This window comes from Ursus arctos, unplaced genomic scaffold (genome assembly GCF_023065955.2).
Source record: "Ursus arctos isolate Adak ecotype North America unplaced genomic scaffold, UrsArc2.0 scaffold_20, whole genome shotgun sequence".
In the NCBI taxonomy this organism is placed as follows: domain Eukaryota; kingdom Metazoa; phylum Chordata; class Mammalia; order Carnivora; family Ursidae; genus Ursus; species Ursus arctos.
Window position 1 is genome coordinate 15441414 of NW_026622875.1, and position 19132 is coordinate 15460545.

Sequence of the window (19132 nt, forward strand, 5' to 3'; positions counted from 1 at the left end):
AGGGTATATGTTGTGGTGAGTGCTGTGAATTGTGTAAGACTGATGAATCACAGACCTGTACCCCTGAAACTAATAATAGATTATATGTTAATTATAAAAAAGAAACTGATCTGACCCTCAAAAAAAAAAGCCAAATGTAAAGGAGCATTTTGTTTAAAAAACTGAAGACATAAATGTTCAAGTTTTCAGTCTGGCCACCAACTTTGAGTCTGGTGAATATCTAGCTTGTGAGCGTAAGGAAAAAACCTCTTTTAAAATAAGAAGTCTTTTTTTTTTTTTTAAAGATTTTATTTATTTATTTGACAGAGATAGACACAGCCAGCGAGAGAGGGAACACAAGCAGGGGGAGTGGGAGAGGAAGAAGCAGGCTCACAGCGGAGGAGCCTGATGTGGGGCTCGATCCCATAACGCCGGGATCACGCCCTGAGCCGAAGGCAGACGCTTAACTGCTGTGCCACCCAGGCGCCCCTAAAATAAGAAGTCTTGATGTTTTTATGCCAATTTTTTTTATGGGCTCAACATTCTTACTTAGCAGTGACTAGCCAAATCCTGGGTCTTACTATGGAGATGTGTAGAAAAAATAAACTGAAGCCTGAAGGAGAATCTTCAGTTTGTTTGGCGCCTGCACCTTTGGCCTTCTTCCAGTTATTCTGGGTCTGTGTAGATTTCTGCTGAGTTTTCAGTAACAAATGGGGCCTGACATTTCTTTAGCTTATCCATGAGGTCAGTTTTATTTCTTAGGCAGACTATTTATCTTGTTCATTACATTAACAAACCATTGGGGTGAAAAACAAACTGGCCAGGGCAGAAACAACTTTCTTAATTCATGTTAGTATATGAGACAGGGTTGCAACATCACTACTCTGTACGAAAAAAAAAGCCCACAAAACCCAAAAAGAAAACAAAAAAACCCCAACCAGCCAACCAAGAAAACAGAAGTCCTCTCCTATGGATTTTGCCAAATCTTTGAGTTGTTTTATGCTCTTCCTCAGTCAGAATGATTTTGCTTGTTATGTATTGTAAATGGTGAAGCTCTTGGTAGGATTTACCTCTTGTTCTTTTATTTTATTGAGAACCAGGGCCTGCACAAAATGCCATACATCATTTGAAAGAAGATAGACTGAAAATTACTAAGTCCTGAACATGAAATACTGAGCCTGAATGGTGGCTTAAAAATTCATCCCCTCCTAGATAACCTGACTTGCTAGAGCTAGATTGGTGAGAATTGCATGTATGATATGGTGTGTTTATAAAGTTACAGGTCATTTCCTTTACTTTCCTAAACATGTTTTTCAAATTGGTTTCAAGTTGATCCAGCTGCCTCTAGCAGAGTATCTCAAAAGCATAACTGCCCTGAATATGACTGATAGCTAGCAGCTGTTGTTGCAAAACTGACGCTACATTGGAACTGCCTCAACAGTGAAGCTGGGCTTTGCAGCAGCCACACACTCTGAAATATTTGTCTTTGTGATAGGGTTTTGCATGGAGTCTGTCCTGATGGTAACAGTGAGAAGGTGCATCGTGCTATCTTTGGATTTTGTTACAAATCTTTCCAAGAGACCAAACTAAACTGAAAGATGTTATGTACATTTATCAATTCAGATTCAACATTTTCTACACTGATTCCACAGATATTTTGGTTTCCTGTGCCATATATCACAACTTGGACTCTCTCTCCATTAACCATTTACTATGTATGTTTGGATTTACGTTATGATTTGGGGCCTGTTGAATGCATTATTTCCATGTAGGTAGAGAATATGGCAATAAATAATTTTAAGTCGGTCTTTGGGAAGAAGATGGAATTTATAAAAATCATCTAATCCATGTGGATATTTTCCAGCTCATCTTGGTGCTCTTTTAATTCAAGCTTTTTCTTAAATACTGTATTTGCAATTTAAGCACTGCCACATGCTGCCACTGCCGTTACAAAGATACATTAGATTGATAGAATGATGCTGCATTCTTTATGACTAGAGAAAATAATGACTTCCTCTGTTCTCTCTAATCATGTTTTTATGGTTTGTTTTCCAAAATACTGCATACTTGACCTTAAAAGGGGAAAAAGATTGCACATTTCATTTAATGGGTAATAAAAAGTTGGGTTCTCATTTTGCATTTAAACCTATGGGGAATACATTTTACTATAAGATATTTTCATCATGATCCCTAGGTCTCAGACAATTCTGGCTGACTCTGGCTGCTTGAGGACTATATGTCTCAATAATTGAAAATAGATGCAGTGGACTTTGACCTATTTTATTTTACTTTCTGTGTCTTGAGTTGAAAACTACTTTTCAGTCTTCCATGAGATTTTAGGAAGCCACTATTTTAAGTAAAAGGAAAGAATAAACAAAACAAAACTCATGCTTTCTCCTCTCCCCTTCATTATGTTACCTTTTAATGGTACTCCCATTACAAATTCTAAAATATAGGGTGATAATGATACTCTCCGTTGCACCTTATTTAAAAGGTAGAGAGCACTTTTAATATGCTCTTCTGAGAGAAGTACATTATTTGAATGCTTTTCTGATTTAAAGTATACATTTAAGAAACCTGGCCCTCTTCAAATTTTCAGATCTCTCTTTCTTTTTTAAAAAAGATTTTATTTATTTATTTGTCAGAGAGAGAGAGAGAGAGAGAGAGGAAGAGAGAGCACAAGGAGGGGGAGTGGCGGAGGGAGAGGGAGAAGGAGGCTCCCTGCTGAGCAAGGAACTGGATACGGGGACTTGATCCCAGGACTCTGGGATCATGACCTGAGCCAAAGGCAGACACTTAACTGACTGAACCACCCAGGTGTCCCAAAAGCTTCAGATCTCTCACATTTGTGTGTCCAACATCATTCATATAAATGGGAAGAGCCCCAAAAGAACACGAAGGATAATTAAAATAAAACTGTTTCAAACATAATCAAAAGCATCACTACTGAATTCCTTGGGAAATGAAATAACTTGTAGATAAGACAAAAAATTAATTTGGAACTTTCCCTTAGATAAGAACCTAAACTCTCCCAATCTTGGTTACATAGACCTTACTCCTCTAAGTTATGATGTTAAGGAATACAGTAGGTCCTTTTGGCAGATTAACAAATTTTCCACCTGTCAATTTGGGCCAGAGACTTTTAATAAAAGTACATTTCATTTGTGTAATGCAGTGTCTAAGGTACTTCAGTCATGCTGGTTAATTTAGTAAACTACAAAGTTACACATGGCTCTGATAACCCCTGTAGTTTAGAATGTTTACATGAGTTATTGAAAATTATACTATATCTATCTTTAAGCAATCTTTGGAAATTTCAAGTAATACATTTTAGAGAGTGTATTTCAGGGAATCTATATGCTTTATTTTATTCTGACCAGCCATAAGTGAGTAGCAATTTGATGTATCTATTTGTTTTCTCTTGGCTAATTGTAAAAAGATGCTCAGAGGTTCTGTTATTCTAATTATGCTTTTCTTGGCTTCAGTAGTGTATTGAATCCATGTCCTATAGCCTCCTTTCATAATGAATTATTAGTTTCAATAAAACATAAAATATTCATAATCCATCTAATTTATTCACTGATCATTCAAGAATTTGGTGTTTCTTTTGCTTTCTAACACAGTGTAGAAAACATGTTTCACTTACTGTTGGGATTTATTTGATGAATGTCAACTTTTTTTCAAAATAAGTGAATCAGCGTTAAAATTTAATCAGAAATCAATGACTAAATTGTCACTCAGTCTATACATAATCCAGACAAGGTACTGCCACTTGCTAAGTAAGTTTTTCAAATTTGTTATTTTCAGTCTTTATAATTCACAGTCATAATCACAGGCACTCACTCCATAAAGGAGGGCAAACAGCAAAACTTGTTTGGAGGTTTGTGTGTATATAAGAGGGGCAACAGTGGGGGTTGATTTTTGCTAAGTGTCCACTTTGCCCTAAGCACACTAGGTAATTACACAGGTCTCATTTTTGTAACATGCAGTTGTATGTTTGGAAAGCGAATCACGGCTTGACCTTCGTGGCTTATGTATAATTTTAGTTTCTCAGCTCTGACTGCTGGTTTGTTCGTTGTTGCTTGTAGTAAAATCGGATACTGGGAAGCCTTGGGGACGTTCTTATACATCAGTGGAAGGATTCACCTGTGGGATCTTAGAGCTGTTAGAGCTCATCTAATCCAGTCCTGTAATTTTATGGAGGAGGAAACTGGAACTCAGGGAGGTTAAACAACTTTCTCAAGGTCCCACAGTCACAAAGTTGTGGGCTTATTGTACTTTGGGGCCATTTCCATGCATTTTAAGTCTGTGGTGCGTGAATGAGCTTTCTTAGGCCTGAAATCTCTGGATTAAATGGATTCCCTTATCTGGTTTTATTTTATTGTTTATTTTATTGTATATTTATTTTATTTCATTGTCTGCCTTTGCTTTAGTGCCATCTTGTTCCATCTTTTTTGGTGGCATCTGGATCTTTGCAAGTATCTCACTGTTTCTATGTTGGGCTTGGGGATTCTGAGAAATCAAACCAGAAGTTTGACATTATGGGGCTTGAGTGAAAGTAAATTAGGACTTATCGAGATGTACACCGGGAAGCTCAGTCACAAAGTTGATGAAAGGACTAAGCCTCAACATACAACTCTTCCCATGTGTTACATGATGAATTCTTTGCTGCTTGTATTACCTAGTAAAGTTCTATGGGTTTTTAAAAAAATATTTTATTTATTTGTCAGAGAGAGAGAGCGCACATAAGTAGAGGGACCAGCAGGCAGAGGGGAGAAGCAAGCTCCCTGATGAGCAAGGACCCCAATATGCGACTTGATTCCAGGACCCTGGGATCATGATCCAGCTGAAGGCAGACACTTAACCGACTGAGCCACCCAGGTGTCCCTGTAAGTGTTTTTTTTTTTTTTAATTTTTAAAATTTTTTTATTCAAGTCAGTGTTAGAAGAATGCAAAGTTTATGAAAGGATCAAAGCATTTATTCCTCAATTTCCTTGAGCTATAGTACGAATCCCTTGACATTGGTGAATCTATTCATAGAAACCTGTGTTTGTCAGAGAAAAAGAAGTCACTCAGTGAAATACTCATTCATTGTGTGTGTGCGCATATGTGTGTGTGAGTGTGTATCAGGGTATGATAAATTATTATTCCCCAAACCTCATATATTCTTTGGGCTGACGAGGGGATATTACTCAACAGGCTGCCTTGAATTAATTGTGAAAATAATAATTTTCCCTGAACTCTCTAACAACTTTGTTTTGTCATTTTTACTTCAATAACTATAAATGTTAAAGATATCTTAACATAGCTCGTGAAGATATTTGTTACAATAATTGAAAATAAGCTTCCTGGCTTACAGCTTTCATCTTCATGAAGTTCTTTTCTCAATGATAGTCTCAGTCATGTTTGAGCCATTGTGAGGAGGGCTGTCCTCTAAAGTGTGTATTGGTATATTTAGAGCTGGTTTTGGTTGACACAAATTAATTAGAATTGTAAATTATTACATAACTCTTCCATTCTTCATCGGGAGCTGTAGTTAAAATGCTGGCACTGGCTAATTAACAGGCTGGGTTCTGCCTTGTCAGTGAGGCTAGTCCATAAAGAATTTGATGCTTTCTTTCCTGAAACAAACAAAAACAGCTTTGGAACTGTCAGGAAATAACAGCAGCTCTTGAAGGCTAATCATTACCAGCTTTTGTCATGTGGTTGTAATTGTTGCATGAATTCTGCTTCAATCAGGGAAAAATATGCTTAAGTGCCAGTAAAAGTTTTTATGCTGCTATGAAATTTTGCAATTTATGGCTTTGTACAGATCAGCCTGTGTTACTAGGCAACACTGTATGTGTCGTTCACTCAAATTATTCCTTAATCCCCGGCATTGCTACAAACTCCAGCTAAAAAAACAAAAAACCATAATAAACTATTGTAACATAGGGTTAAATCTGATGACAGAATTGAAATGGAAGTTATGATGCTGAAAAAGAAGAGCATTTTTAAAAAATACACTGGATGGAAAACAATAAGAATATTTAGAGCTTAACTGTATTCACCTCAGGGGGAAAAAAAAAAGCAGTAGTTCAAATGGATTTAATGATTATGTAGTTCTTTGATTGGCCATTAAACCGGCCAGGTTTTTGGCACTTAAGCAATCATATTTGTGATGCTGGTTTTAATTAAGAAGTACACTGCAGGATATTCAATGACCAGGGAAGTGTGGTATTGCTGCTCGCTTGCTGTGCATCCATATGCATTTGAGAGAAGATAAAACCCTGAAAAAGATATAATGGCTCTTTCTCTCCATCTTTAAATAGACAGTCTGCCTGAGACATTGCTGCGCAGACTGAGTCTTACAATTTACATGAAGTCTAAGCGTTGTCATTTTAACAGGCAAGAAATTTCAACTTGTTCCTCAAAGCAATACCACATTAAATGGCAGGGACAGAGTTGTAGACACTTCAGAGATGTTCAATGACTGTGAATGAGATTAGAGGAACCCTAGAATTGTGTGGGAGCTGCTGTAGTAACCTTGGTTTGTGGTTTGAAGTGTTTTTTGGTTCGAATGCGTTTAGTGTTTTGAGTTTCTGCTATCATAATTCTCAAGCAGCCTGAATGATACTTCATAGATAGTTACTATGTGGAAAGTAACGGAAGTCAAGTTTTGAGCAGAAGTTCCCCAAGATTCATTTTAGTGCAACTCTCTCATATAAGAAATGCTTTCTAGGTGACAGCATGTGGCTTGCATACCTAGGAAATAGGAGATTTGAGCTCAAACTCTGGCTGAACTCTGACCTCCCGTAGTGACTGGATCCTCACCTTCCAGTTGGAGAAGATAACACTTCTAGAGCAGGGTTGAATTTCTCCCTGCCACAGGTCCTTTGCTTTGTAGGTTCACTGTCTCAGGAACTGGGAATCCTGACCCCTGAGGCATGTGGAAGTTGTCACGATGAAGAAATAATGATGAGCTGCTACTGAGCTGGGTTTGGCTTATTTGAGTAGCTTCCTCATGAAACTAGGCTTCTCCTTCCTAATTAAAAAAAAACTTCCCTTTTTCCCCTTCCCCAGATCCCCTGGGTGGTGACTTGTCATTTCCTCTAACTGCCTTTTCCTATTATCAGGGTTGACCTATGGTGTGATTTTAGGAGTCCTAGAAACATTTGCTCCGAAGTTCTCTTTCCCTCTGTCTGATATTTAAGAGTTAGAATCCCATCTTCAAAAATCCCATGTTTTGTAAGGCATTGTCCTGGTGTTAAAGCAGAAAGCCTCCAAGAGGGCTAGGTTCACCTTTTAGGGCTGCGGTGTCATTGCCTATGAAATGAGGGGGTTAAAGAAGATCATATCCAATGATATGATCCTTTCCTAAAGTTGATAACGTGAAACTTTATTAGAGCCTTTCTGATGGAACTGAAACCTGCCTTCATAAGGCACAGGGGAAGAAAAATTTATAAAAGTATAAGGTATTTGGTAAGTAAGAGATTAGCCCTGAAGATTATGAAAAGAACATATAGTTCAAGGGAACAAAAATTAATCTTTAACTTCAATAAAATTAATCACCTGCCACCAGTATTTTTTAAAATGTGAGGTTGTCTTAACGTTGGTAATTTTTATGCCCACATATGGTAAATGGAGAATATGATTACTTAGAATGTGTACATTTAGGCATTAGCTGCATAATGATTTATATTTTAAAATAAAGATGATATTGTTTTAAATGTTTCAAATAACTGTGCAATATGAGAACTTCTTAGAAACTAAGCCCAGTCATACATTAAATGGATATAAGGGGAAAAAAGTTGAGAAGCTGGTTCCACCTAAACATTCATTGGACGAACCCCATGAGTGTGCCTTCATGAGTGGATGCCCACACATATCATGAGGGCATTTCCATACGCAAAGCAGTATGGCCCTGGCAAGTAGGAATAGCAGGAAGTGACATATCAGATTGGCAGAAAAATATGAAGATTGATGGAGCATGAATCCTGAATAAATAAAATTATGAGACCCCTCTATTCCATGAGGAGTTTTTCTGCTTTCCATTATTTAGGATTAGTACTGATATTGAGCACCATTAGACTCCTCTAATGGTGGGTAGACAGGGTTGAACAATTCTCTGTCTTAGTTGTGTGTGCTAGAATTTCTCTAAGGAAATATTCTGACAGTCTGCTTGGGGAAGAAGCTGAGGCTTTGCTTCAGGTATGGTTGATATTCAGCAGTGGGGAGCTAGTGAGATGAAATGGCTAGGATGCTTTATATGAGAAAGTAAGAGAAACTGGATTTGCTTTCTTGACAGGGGTACTAATATTAGAGGGAAGTGCAGAGAAAGAAAGGGGTGATGTGTGAGATGCGGTGAAGATGGGGACTGCATGGGGCTAGGGAGAAATGTCCAGAAGGACGAAGGACACTTTGAATCAAAGGTATCCTTTAATGCCTGTGAGTGTTGTGTGTGTGTGTGTGTGTGTGTGTGTGTGTAATTGGAGCTGTTTCGCATCTGTATCACATGGAATGGGGGCATCCTACAGCCTGTATGGAACAGTAAAATGGCCTCTAAACTGAACTGGGAAGCAGATGGCTCAAATGAGACCATGGAAATGTAAATTTCTCAGACTTCTGCAGAAAATTTTGGAGATCTTGGGCTTTCTCAGGGAGTCTGAGCTAAGATTTCAGTGGACCCAGAGGTCTCCACTGACATCACAAATCCATCACTACTTCTATTGAGCACACTGGTGGGTGGCTCTCACACCACAGTACTGGGTACCCTCAAATCACCACCTTCATTGGATTGGTGGTGTCATGCTCTTGGTCTTTATAGAAACATCAAAAATAACCATTAAAAATCAGGCCTAAATGAAAAATGATCCATCACATGACTCCTTATCTCCATCTACAATCCTATATGAGAAATTCTGTTAAGGAATCCAGTGTCAAGAAGACTGCTCCTTGGGAACCTGGTCTGCTGTTGCTTTGATGAAAAGAGCCGAAGTTGTTGTAATGTTATTCTTTTCATCCCACCTGCAAGAAGTTCAGAACCTAATACATTTTTCAGTCACAACTACTCTGTTAGTTTGCATCATCAGTCATTTTTCTTTTTTGTTTCTGTGGTCCTTATTTCTGATTTCTATACATTACCCTATTTTAATGTGCTCTTTATTCGAAGCTGCTAAAATCCTCTGTGGAAATATTTAGGGTAAAAATAAAATATATCTTTGATTTTGTTCAATAAAAATTTTCATTAGTAGAATTACATCAAATGCTAGAAATACTATAGAGTGTCCTGGTAAAGCTGCTGGCTGCACTGTCATGCCCATGCGTTTCATTTCTGCACTTAGTGTCTTCTCTGAGGATTAGCTGCTCAGTGGGACCCACACCTTCATTTTGTCTCCCATGGAAGTGGAGGTGTAACCACTGGTTTTATGTCATGTTACCAACTGCCTTTGTTCCCAACATTCATTAGTGAATTTAAAATATACATTTTGCACAAGCCTAATAGGCTTGCCTACTTAGCCCCAGAAATGACACTGCATTTTTTGAAAGATTTATTTATTTATTTTAGAGAGAGAGTGAGCAGGGAGTGCAGAAGGAGAGAGAGAATCTCAAGCAGACTCCTCGCTGAGCAGGGAGCCTGACATGGGGCCCAGTTCCATGACCCTGAGATCATGATCTGAGCTGAAACCAAGAGTTAGAAACTCAACTGACTGAGCTACCTGGGCACCCTGACATTGCACTTTTTATTAGTTTTTATTAGTTTTTCAATGAAATAGATTATTTGGATGAAGTTCATATGCAATGCATGTGAGAAGGTGAGTGGAAGCACATAAAAGATAGCAGGGGAAGAGAGGGGAGAAGCATGTAAAAGAGAGGGGGTCATAAACATTGGAGACCAAATATCTTGTCATTTACCACCATGCATGGCTGCTAATACATGCCGCTTGAATGGTGCTCTCCCCTTCGTTCTTGATCCCAGGGGTTCTCAACCCTGGCCCTAATGACATACTGGACTAGATAATTCTTTCTTTGTGGGACTGTCCTGTGTATTATAGGACAATTAGCAGCATCTCTGACCTCTGCTCACTGGGTGCCTGCCAGTAGCACTTTACTCACCCAAGTTGTGATAACCAAAGATGTTTCCACACATTGCCAAATATGCCCCGGAGCACAAACTCATCCCCAGTTGAGAATCACTGATCTACCTCTATGCCCACTTTCCTATCATGGATGATAGGTTTCATCACTACTTTCTGATTCATCTTGGCTGCTGGAACTTTCACTTGTCATGGTCATTCTCTCAGCTTGTGGCTGACTTGCCTTGTTTTTAATGTTTCATGTGTAACCACTGCTTTCTCTCTGTCCTACAGCTAGAAGCAAAAGGTGAGGTGGTGAGCATGTTGTACACAATCGGTTGCAGCTCTCTTCTTGTCTCTCACTGTTTTGAGTACCATCTATTTTAGGTGATTTTCTGTGATGCTCCTAGAACTGTCTTCAGAACTCATGGCTGTCATCTTTCATCTTTATCCTCCTATTTTCTGGGCTGAAATAAATCACACTTTTGTTTTCATTATTCCAGGTATATTCTTCATCTAAATTTATTGCCAAATCTGAACTCTACACCTTAAAAGGAAATCTATCTCAGAATGTAATATAGTTTCTCCACAATGTTTTTTCAAAAGAACATCATTCCCTTAGATTGTAAGAAGGTAAAATTTGACATGAAAATTATTTTAGAAATTTCCTTCCCCCTTCTATTTAGGAAATGCTATCTAAAATCCTGGATGCAGAAAGGACCAGAGAGCACTGAACTAATTACTGTGATGGTTAGCAGTCATAGCCTGTTTATTTGCTAGGTCCAGTATAAGCTCATCCAAAATCAAATTACAATAAATGTAAAATCCAGTGTTATGTCGTATAAGGTCAATTAGTATTTTCCATTAATGAGCCCAACTTTCAAGGACAAAGACTATTGAAATTCTAGCTTGAAACCCAGTAAGTATGAGTTAAAAACAAAGTAAAATATTATGTACACTGATTTTGAATAAGCAGATGTGGTCAGTATTTTGGAAGGTGCCTACATGATTCATATTTTGGGATGCCTCCTCCCTTTTTTTTTGGAGGAAGACAATGTAGTTTAGTAAATAAGAGCACAGATTCTTAAGTCAAAATGCTTGGGTTCAAATTTCAGTTCTAGCAGTTGCCAGTCATATTATCTTGCACTGATTATACAAAATCTCTAAGCCTCTTTTTGTCTCATTGGATAATAGTGGAACTGAAAAGACTGGTTGTTGTGAGGATTAAATAATATAATGCATATAAACAGAGAACTCTGTGACTGTCCTATGTAAGAATTTGATAAATGGCAGCTGTAATTTAGATTTTGCTGAAGATTGGACTTGGTGGATAATTGTTGACAGGAAACCCATTCTTAACTGGCTGAAGAGAAAAGAGAAGTATGGAGGGTAATGCTAGCTCCTGGCACAGAAAGTCAATTTTAAAACGATGTCATAAGGACTTGGTTTCTCCCCATTTCTTAGTCTAGCCTTTCATATGTTAGCTTCATACATTGCCTTTATTCTTAGGCTTACTGTGAAAACTCCAGGAAATTCTTGCCTTTCCCTCTGGAATGACTAAATGGTTGCAGCCGCTCCTCATATCCACTTATGGTCTATCTGAGAAGGAAAAAGCATTTTGTCTGATAGCACCTTTCAAAATCAGGAAATTCACCTTGATTGGTTCCATTTAGTTTGCGTGCCCATCCTGTTGCAGTCAGGGGAATATGATGGGCAGATTTGGTTAGGTCTTCTCACATTCTGCATTGGATGTGTTGGCGGTGGGAGTGGAGCTCTACCAGACTCTGGACTAAATGTGGGAAGTTAATGGGCACCAAATGGAAATAGGTGGCTGTTTCTGGAAGAAGGTGGAACAGATAGGGGGACTCAGGGAACAGCCATAAAGGTGATATCATCACTGAAAAAGTTTCTTTCTATCATTCTTTCCTTCTTTCTCCTTCCTTCCTTCCTTCCTTCCTTCCTTCCTTCCTTCCTTCCTTCCTTCCTTCCTTCCTTCTTTCCTTCCTTCCCTCCCTCCCTCCCTCCCTCCCTCCCTCCCTCCCTCCCTCCCTCCCTCCCTCTCTCTCTCTCTCTTTCTTTCTTTCTTTCCTTCTTTCTTTCTTTCTTTCTTTCTTTCTTTCTTTCTTTCTTTCTTTCTTTCTTTCTTTCTCTTTCCACTTGTTATGAGAATGAATGAAAATCACATTTACTTATTTGCGAAGGCATCAGATTATATGTTTGGAGACTCTCTTCTCTCTCTCTTTTGTTGTTGGTGCATGTCTCCAATGATTGAAATTGAAGTACAGCTTTATATTCTCTGGTTAATATACTTTGCTTTGTGTCCATTCAGTACTACTTAGAAACTTGACTGTAAAAATAGCCGCCAGGAGAATGCCATATCAAAGCATATCCAGATCTGGGGGCTTTTCTGTCACACAGTGCTGGCTAATTCATAGCACCTCTGCTCAGAGGTCTGCATATATGATGTTCTCCTTTCTGTAGTGAACTCCACGAGGGCTTCTTTCTGTTGGCTAGCCTCAGCCTGTGCTCTATCTGCCATTTAGCAGAATTGAAGCTTATTTTGTGAAAATTATCATTTAGCAATTGTGTGTGCTTATCATGGCATAGCAGAAAGTCATCAGGCTTGGAAATATATCCCAACTCATTGGGAGGATTAGCTGTTCTGATGGCATAAGGTGATATGTCATTGTGGTTTTGATTTGCATTTCCCTAGTGATTACTGATGTTGAGTATCTTTTCATGTGTCTATTGGTCATCAGAGAGGAAATTCTTATTGATCAAGCAGGAAGGAACACATGTAGCTATCAAGACACAGATCATTATATTCTGTTCCTTGATTAGAGAACATGGATGTTGGTTCTGAAGTAAGGCATGGGCATCAGGCACAGGTAGAATCAAGGACTCAAGCATCTCAGGGCTTTTTGCCTTTTCTGTTAACTTCACTGTCACTGGGGACATGGTTGCTAATAGATTCCAAGCTTACATTTCACAACTTCCAGCATTGGAGAAGGCCCAACTGTTCATCAGTATCTGTTTATCCTTAGGGGGAAAAATCTGTGATTGGTTCAAGCCTGGACCAATTAACTGTGGCCTGGATGGAGGATTAGGTAGGAAAATGGCTCATTCTGAGGTGGTCCTGTCCTTGAGTGAGGAGGGGAAATTCCTATGATAAGGGATGAAGGGGCAACGCATAGATTATTCTACCAGTGCTCACTACACAAATATATCAGACAATAGTGGATGTAGTTACAGATGTCTATTTTAACTGATTCAATCAGATTTTTAAACTTGAAAAATCTGACTCTCAGACCATTAGCTCCAATATTCCACCTCTTCTTCCATATTCTTATTCCTGTTACATTAATTTTTCAGTCTCATCAAAGCTTCCAATGTGGTTCTAGAGACCTTTCTCTCCCAACATGCAATATATGTATATCATAAAGTTGAATCTTGCCCCATACCATTGTCTACTGTTTATAACTTGCTTCCCTCCTTAATATTTTTGTTCCATCATCCTCTGGTTGGTCTGGGTCCAGTGGATACAACATGGCCCTGGGGACCTAAACATCCATATGCAGCTCTTTTATGAGGGTTGCACCCTGATCATTGAGGCAGTGCATGGCTGCCTCTAGGCTTCTGTTCACTCCTGTCTCATCTGTTCCTGATTTGCTTTCTTCTCTATCCTTGGGGACATCATCTTTCATACCAGTATCCAAAATTCCCTGGGACTCATTTTCTTCAGTTACTTCACTTTTGTGATATATCTAAATCTGTTTTCTCTTCTCTGGTTCCCCAGATTGGCATGTTTTGTGGGGGAAAAAAAATGGCCCAGAATACAGAGTTATAAAACTGAGAATCTGTGTTATCAGATCTCTGTGAGCCTTCCCATGGCTTGCCAATCAAGCTACTTCTTACTTGGCTCTCTTTCATACTGCCCATAGCAGCTGATTGAAATGTTTACTGTTGGAGTGCACATTAGGATGATTTGGCACCTATATCCTTATGGTAAATATTCTTTTCTGCATCAATTCTAAAATTTTAAAATTAAATTTTAAATTTTAAAAATATTCCAAAAAATATGGAGTTCACCTAACCTCTGAATATTTCCATGAAGAGTAAGTTATGATATCTCATCCTAACATTTTGGTAAGTAGAGTCTCCACTTCAATATTAAGTTGGTCTTACTGAAAAAACAATATTTATCATTGAAGCTACCAGTGTCCATTTCACAAAATGAGATTGGGAAAAAAAATCACAATATAATTTGATTAAATTTAAATGAAAACTAGGCTTGAACATGTTATTCATGCCAGCTAATACATACATGGGATAGATGGTATCTAAATGCAGTTATCTGCCAGAAATCTTATCAACTGTAACTTACTAAGTGGTTTGACAAGTTTGAAGTACTTGTAATCACTTAGATTAAGATGACTATTGAATAAAAAAAAATGAACAGGTTACACATTTGACTTGGGAATTCAAATAGGATAAGTTTGCACTATAATTTGGATACGATAGAATTTATTTTTTAGAGGTGCTACTTTGTGAAAATAGTAACAGGACTTTGGAGTAAGTGGGTGGCATTATATTAGTGAAATTAAAAATAAAATAAAAGGAAAATAATATGAGACATATTAATCACATTTGTTCTCAAATAAATTCTCTATCCTTGGGAATGTGAATGTAATAGGCTGCTTTGAGGAGATTCCGGCCAGCCCACCAAGGCCTCTCTGAATGCCCACCCCCTTGCCTATAGCTTCCATCGACTATTTCATACATCACCCCCATCTTTTGACCACTGTTTATTGAGTGAGGTGGTCACATCAGCCTGCTCCATATGGACTCACAAGCCAGTGAGGCCTTTAGGGAGAAAAATGAGGCAACTGCCTAAGGGGAGCAGAAATGCTATAGTACTTTCTTTAGGGCAGGTGCATTCCTGTTCTTAATGTAGTACCTGGATTACAGTAAATTTTCCTTTTTGTTTAAGTCTAGTAAGTATTCCATGCTGCTGGGACTGTGGTGAAATATGTTCATACATAGTTGGTAGTATTATAAATTGTTTTATGTTTTTTGGAAAATGTTTGGCAATATGTACTAGGAGTATTAAAAATGTTCCTATCTGTATACTCAGTTGTACCACTTCTAGAGCTGTATTGAGTAATTTATCAGATTCAGTACTTGAACATTATCACAGTGCAGTTTATGATACCGAAAAATCAGAAAAAGCTAAATGTTCCAATTTCAGGACTACCTAACTGTATCAGAATGTGTCTGTATTTTGTAATGTTATTCAATTATTAAAATTTTTTAGAAAAATATTTAATGGTGTAGTAAGCTACCATGCTATTACATTAAGTGAAAAATCTATACAAAGTACTATACACATTCTGACTCAAATATCATGATTTATATATGTATATGTGTAAGATGAATACAAAAAAAGTAGAAGAAAATGCACCCAAATGTTAAAAATGGTAATTTTTAAGCAGAACTAAATATAACTTATTTTTATGCTTTCCTATATCTTCATTTCCTATAATGATCATGTATGTAATTAGAAAAGTCCTGTTCTTAAAAAATTATGTGTAAAATAATGTCTTATTTTAGCTTTATAGAAATGAGTTTTTTTTTTTTTGCATGAAAAACTTTGAAAAACTCAAAAGGATGTATTTATTACATGCTGTGTGGTGGAATAAAATGTATTTATCTTTTCAGTGGCAGGATATAAAATCTATAAGCAATAGTATTAAACTATAAGTTGTTAAAATTTAAATGGAAATGTGTTCATAGTTACATTTGTTTTAAAAATAAATCAGCATCCGTTTTAAATAATGAAGATTAAATACATTACGATAAAACTATTTTATTTTAATGTAAATATGTTTGCCAGATTTTAATCAAGTAACACCAGTTTAGAGATATACATATACATATACAGATAGAACATATATTTTTTATAACTGTAAGGCATACTTTATGATATATAATCTTTTTACCACAAAATATATATACTTCTCAGATATGAAACAGAACTGATATGACTGGGAAGACACTACTACCTGGGATCAGAGTAACACCTTTACAAGTAGTTTAGCTTTAAAAATGACTTTGGTGGTATCTGTATAAGCCAATTAGCTGGCATATTTTGGCAGTGTGAATCTATAAGACATTAGTTGAATTTCACAAAGGTTTCTGAAACTTGACGATTACTGCTTAGCAAGTCTATGTACAAAATGTGCAGTAGCAGGTACAAGTGGGCCAGAGTTGCTGATAGCTAAATAGGAACAAAAGCTTTACTGCCCTTTGGAAATTGGGCAGAGCAGTCTTGAGCTTTGATCCCCTGTTGCTCCTCTCAGGGTTTAACATATTCCAAATACCTTTATGTGGAAATCAAAAATAGCAGAACAAGAGCAAACTGGGGAGATGGCATTTCTGCCAGTAAAATTTTCCCAATCAACACATTCATCCAGTTTCTGACAGCATTCATTGAGTGGACATCATCTATCTAATGCAAAATGTGGCAAAATGTGGCTTTGCTTTGTTTTGTTGCACGGGGAAAGAAAAGCTTTTGTTCAGAGCTTTGGAAAGGTTCGTTGAGACCACATAACCTTTTTCTTCTTAAATTCTGAAAAGTAGCTAATGCTCATTTGGTAGCGAAGTGCTGTAGAGGAATGTTTTTCTTGCTCCTTCTTTCACAAGATTATTTCACTGGCAGGTTTCAGGTGTGTCACTCAACTTCAACACATGAAGCAGACTTCTTGGTGGATGCGTTTCCATGATCTGAGGGACGATAGGAAAGTGTGCTCATTTTTGTTGATAGGCTTGAGTGGGATTTGGCCTTTGGGGGGATGTATTTCAGAAGCTGGAGAAAATATTTTTTAAATTTCTTCCCCAGAAAGCCATAAAAGAGAGGATTCAGGCAATTGTTAAAATAAGCTATGCAAATAGTGATGGGCATGGCAGTGTCAACAATATCTGCAATTTTACAGTCATGTATGATGCCCAGCTGGATCAATACATCCAGAAAAGTGAATATTTGGTGGGGAACCCAGGAAAAGAAAAAGAAAAGCACAATTGCCATAATTATCTTGAAAATATCATCGTTTCTTGGCTTGTTCTTCTGAATCTCATAAGCCCTCTTTAGGGTCTTCCAGATAAGAGTATAACTTGTAAGAATGATCAGAAAAGGAAACAAGAAACCCAGTATATTCTTGGTTAGGCCCAGTCCAATGGGGAGGGTTGAATTTTGGGATTCATAATGGAAAGCACAAACCGTGATATTGGTGTTCTCGATGAAAAATACATTTCGGTGGATTATTGTTGGCAAACTGGCCAAGCCAGCCAGCAGCCAAATAATGATGCAGGTGACTTTGGCCATAAGCATTGTGCGCCGAAGGCGGGACTTCATTGGATGAACAATAGCCAGGTAACGATCGATACTTAGACATGTAAGTAGAAACACACTGGCATAGAGGTTGAAACTGACACTGGCTGAAGCAATCTTACAGAGGTAATTGCCAAAGGGCCAGCGGTATTCCATAGCAGTGTAGACAGCCCACAGTGGCAAGGTCAGTAAAAAGCATAAGTCAGCCAGTGCTAAATTCAAAAGAAAAACACTGGCCACAGTCTTCAGTTTCATGTAAAAGTAAATGACAATCACTACCAAGCTGTTTCCAAATATTCCCACCACAAAGATGATACTGTATAAAGTAGGGATCATGACAAATATGTAATTGTGCCTTCCAGCTTTGGGACAGTCATCTTGGATTCTTTTAATACCATCTTCAGTGGAAGAGTTGAGGATCATTTTGATCTCTTGGGTGAATTAATTAGTCTCAGACACTATACCAGATGCACCTGGAGAAAATAAAAATGAAAAGGTAAAAAAAAAATTAACTTTTGGTAATAAACATATAGTTTTATTTTTCAATCATAGATACAGTAACTAAACTTTAGTCTTAGGAAAAAATAGATCATATTTTCTGGAGAAAAACAACTAAGTCTAAGTTTATACATTTGAATTCATTTTTAGAACATATTGCTTTTCTAGGAAGTGATAAATATCCTCCAGACAAATGAAAGTGGGGATCCTATGTGAATAAACTTATCTAGGTCCTTTGCATTTTTTCCAGAAGTAAATCCTAGCCTCCGAATTGATTAAAAAAAAAACTTCAATCTAAATCTCAGAAAAATAACACTGAATTAAATTAGTTATTCAGGAAGACTTGAGTTTTTCCAGAGGTAGGCAAGGCTAATTAATTTGTCTTTAACCTCCGGGCGCCTGGGTGGCTTAGTCGTTAAGCGTCTGCCTTCGGCTCAGGGTGTGATCCCAGCGTTCTGGGATCGAGCCCCACATCAGGCTTCTCCGCTGGGAGCCTGCTTCTTCCTGTCCCACTCCCCCTGCTTGTGTTCACTCTCTCGCTGGCTGCCTCTCTCTCTGTCAAATAAATAAAAACTCTTTTAAAAAAATTTGTCTTTAACCTCGGAAGTGTGACACATCTGTATCTTATTCGTCAAACCATTTCTTTTCATTTCACAATATTTACTTAAATATAAACAGTATTAGCATCCTCCCTGAAGTGGTCAGAATAGCTGCCTGTAGGTTACTGAGGAAATTGGTCATTATGGGAACTGATTTGGGAAGGGATAAGGGGGATGACTCAAAACTTTGTGGAACAGCATTCTTGCCATGGTTTTCCAGGCCACTACAGGCAGTACCCACTTTATTCTTTAACTTCAAACTCAGTCTAGCACAAGAGACTGAATCTCCTAACTCGTGTGCTTGCCGGCAATTTCTGGAGTGAACTCTGAGGTTAACCATTTGTATAACAAGAATGTCAAATGAGCAGAATAGGTCAGGATTATCAATAAAACACGTCTTTCATTGGGGGTTAAGATAGCAGCAGTTCTTTAGGGTTTTCCGAAGAATCAGATGCTCAGGAATGAGCACCATAAAGACTTCTGCAAATATTTGCTTCAATATTTTACATAATAAATAATCAAGCTATTCATTTATGTGATTTAGAAAGTCAACATATTCTGCCCTAGCAGAGTTCATCGAAAAACCCTTGGGAGGGAGGCTGAGGATGCCATGA

General features: G+C 37.8%; 1 protein-coding gene and 1 long non-coding RNA gene across 10 annotated transcripts in view; one reads left to right on the forward strand and one right to left on the reverse strand.

Moving 5' to 3' along the window:
* Positions 1-19132, forward strand: part of LOC130544384 (uncharacterized) — a 267115-nt gene that overhangs the window by 65995 nt on the left and 181988 nt on the right. The gene's annotated exons all lie outside the window — the stretch shown is intronic.
* Positions 15885-19132, reverse strand: part of AGTR1 (angiotensin II receptor type 1) — a 45161-nt gene continuing 41913 nt past the window's right edge. For all 9 annotated transcript variants that reach the window (XM_026497234.4, XM_048216133.2, XM_057315921.1 and 6 more), the window contains one exon: positions 15885-17894. In XM_026497234.4, coding sequence (XP_026353019.1) covers positions 16765-17844 — 1080 coding nt within the window. In that variant the 5' untranslated portion in view covers positions 17845-17894 and the 3' untranslated portion in view covers positions 15885-16764. The remainder of the gene's footprint in view (positions 17895-19132) is intronic.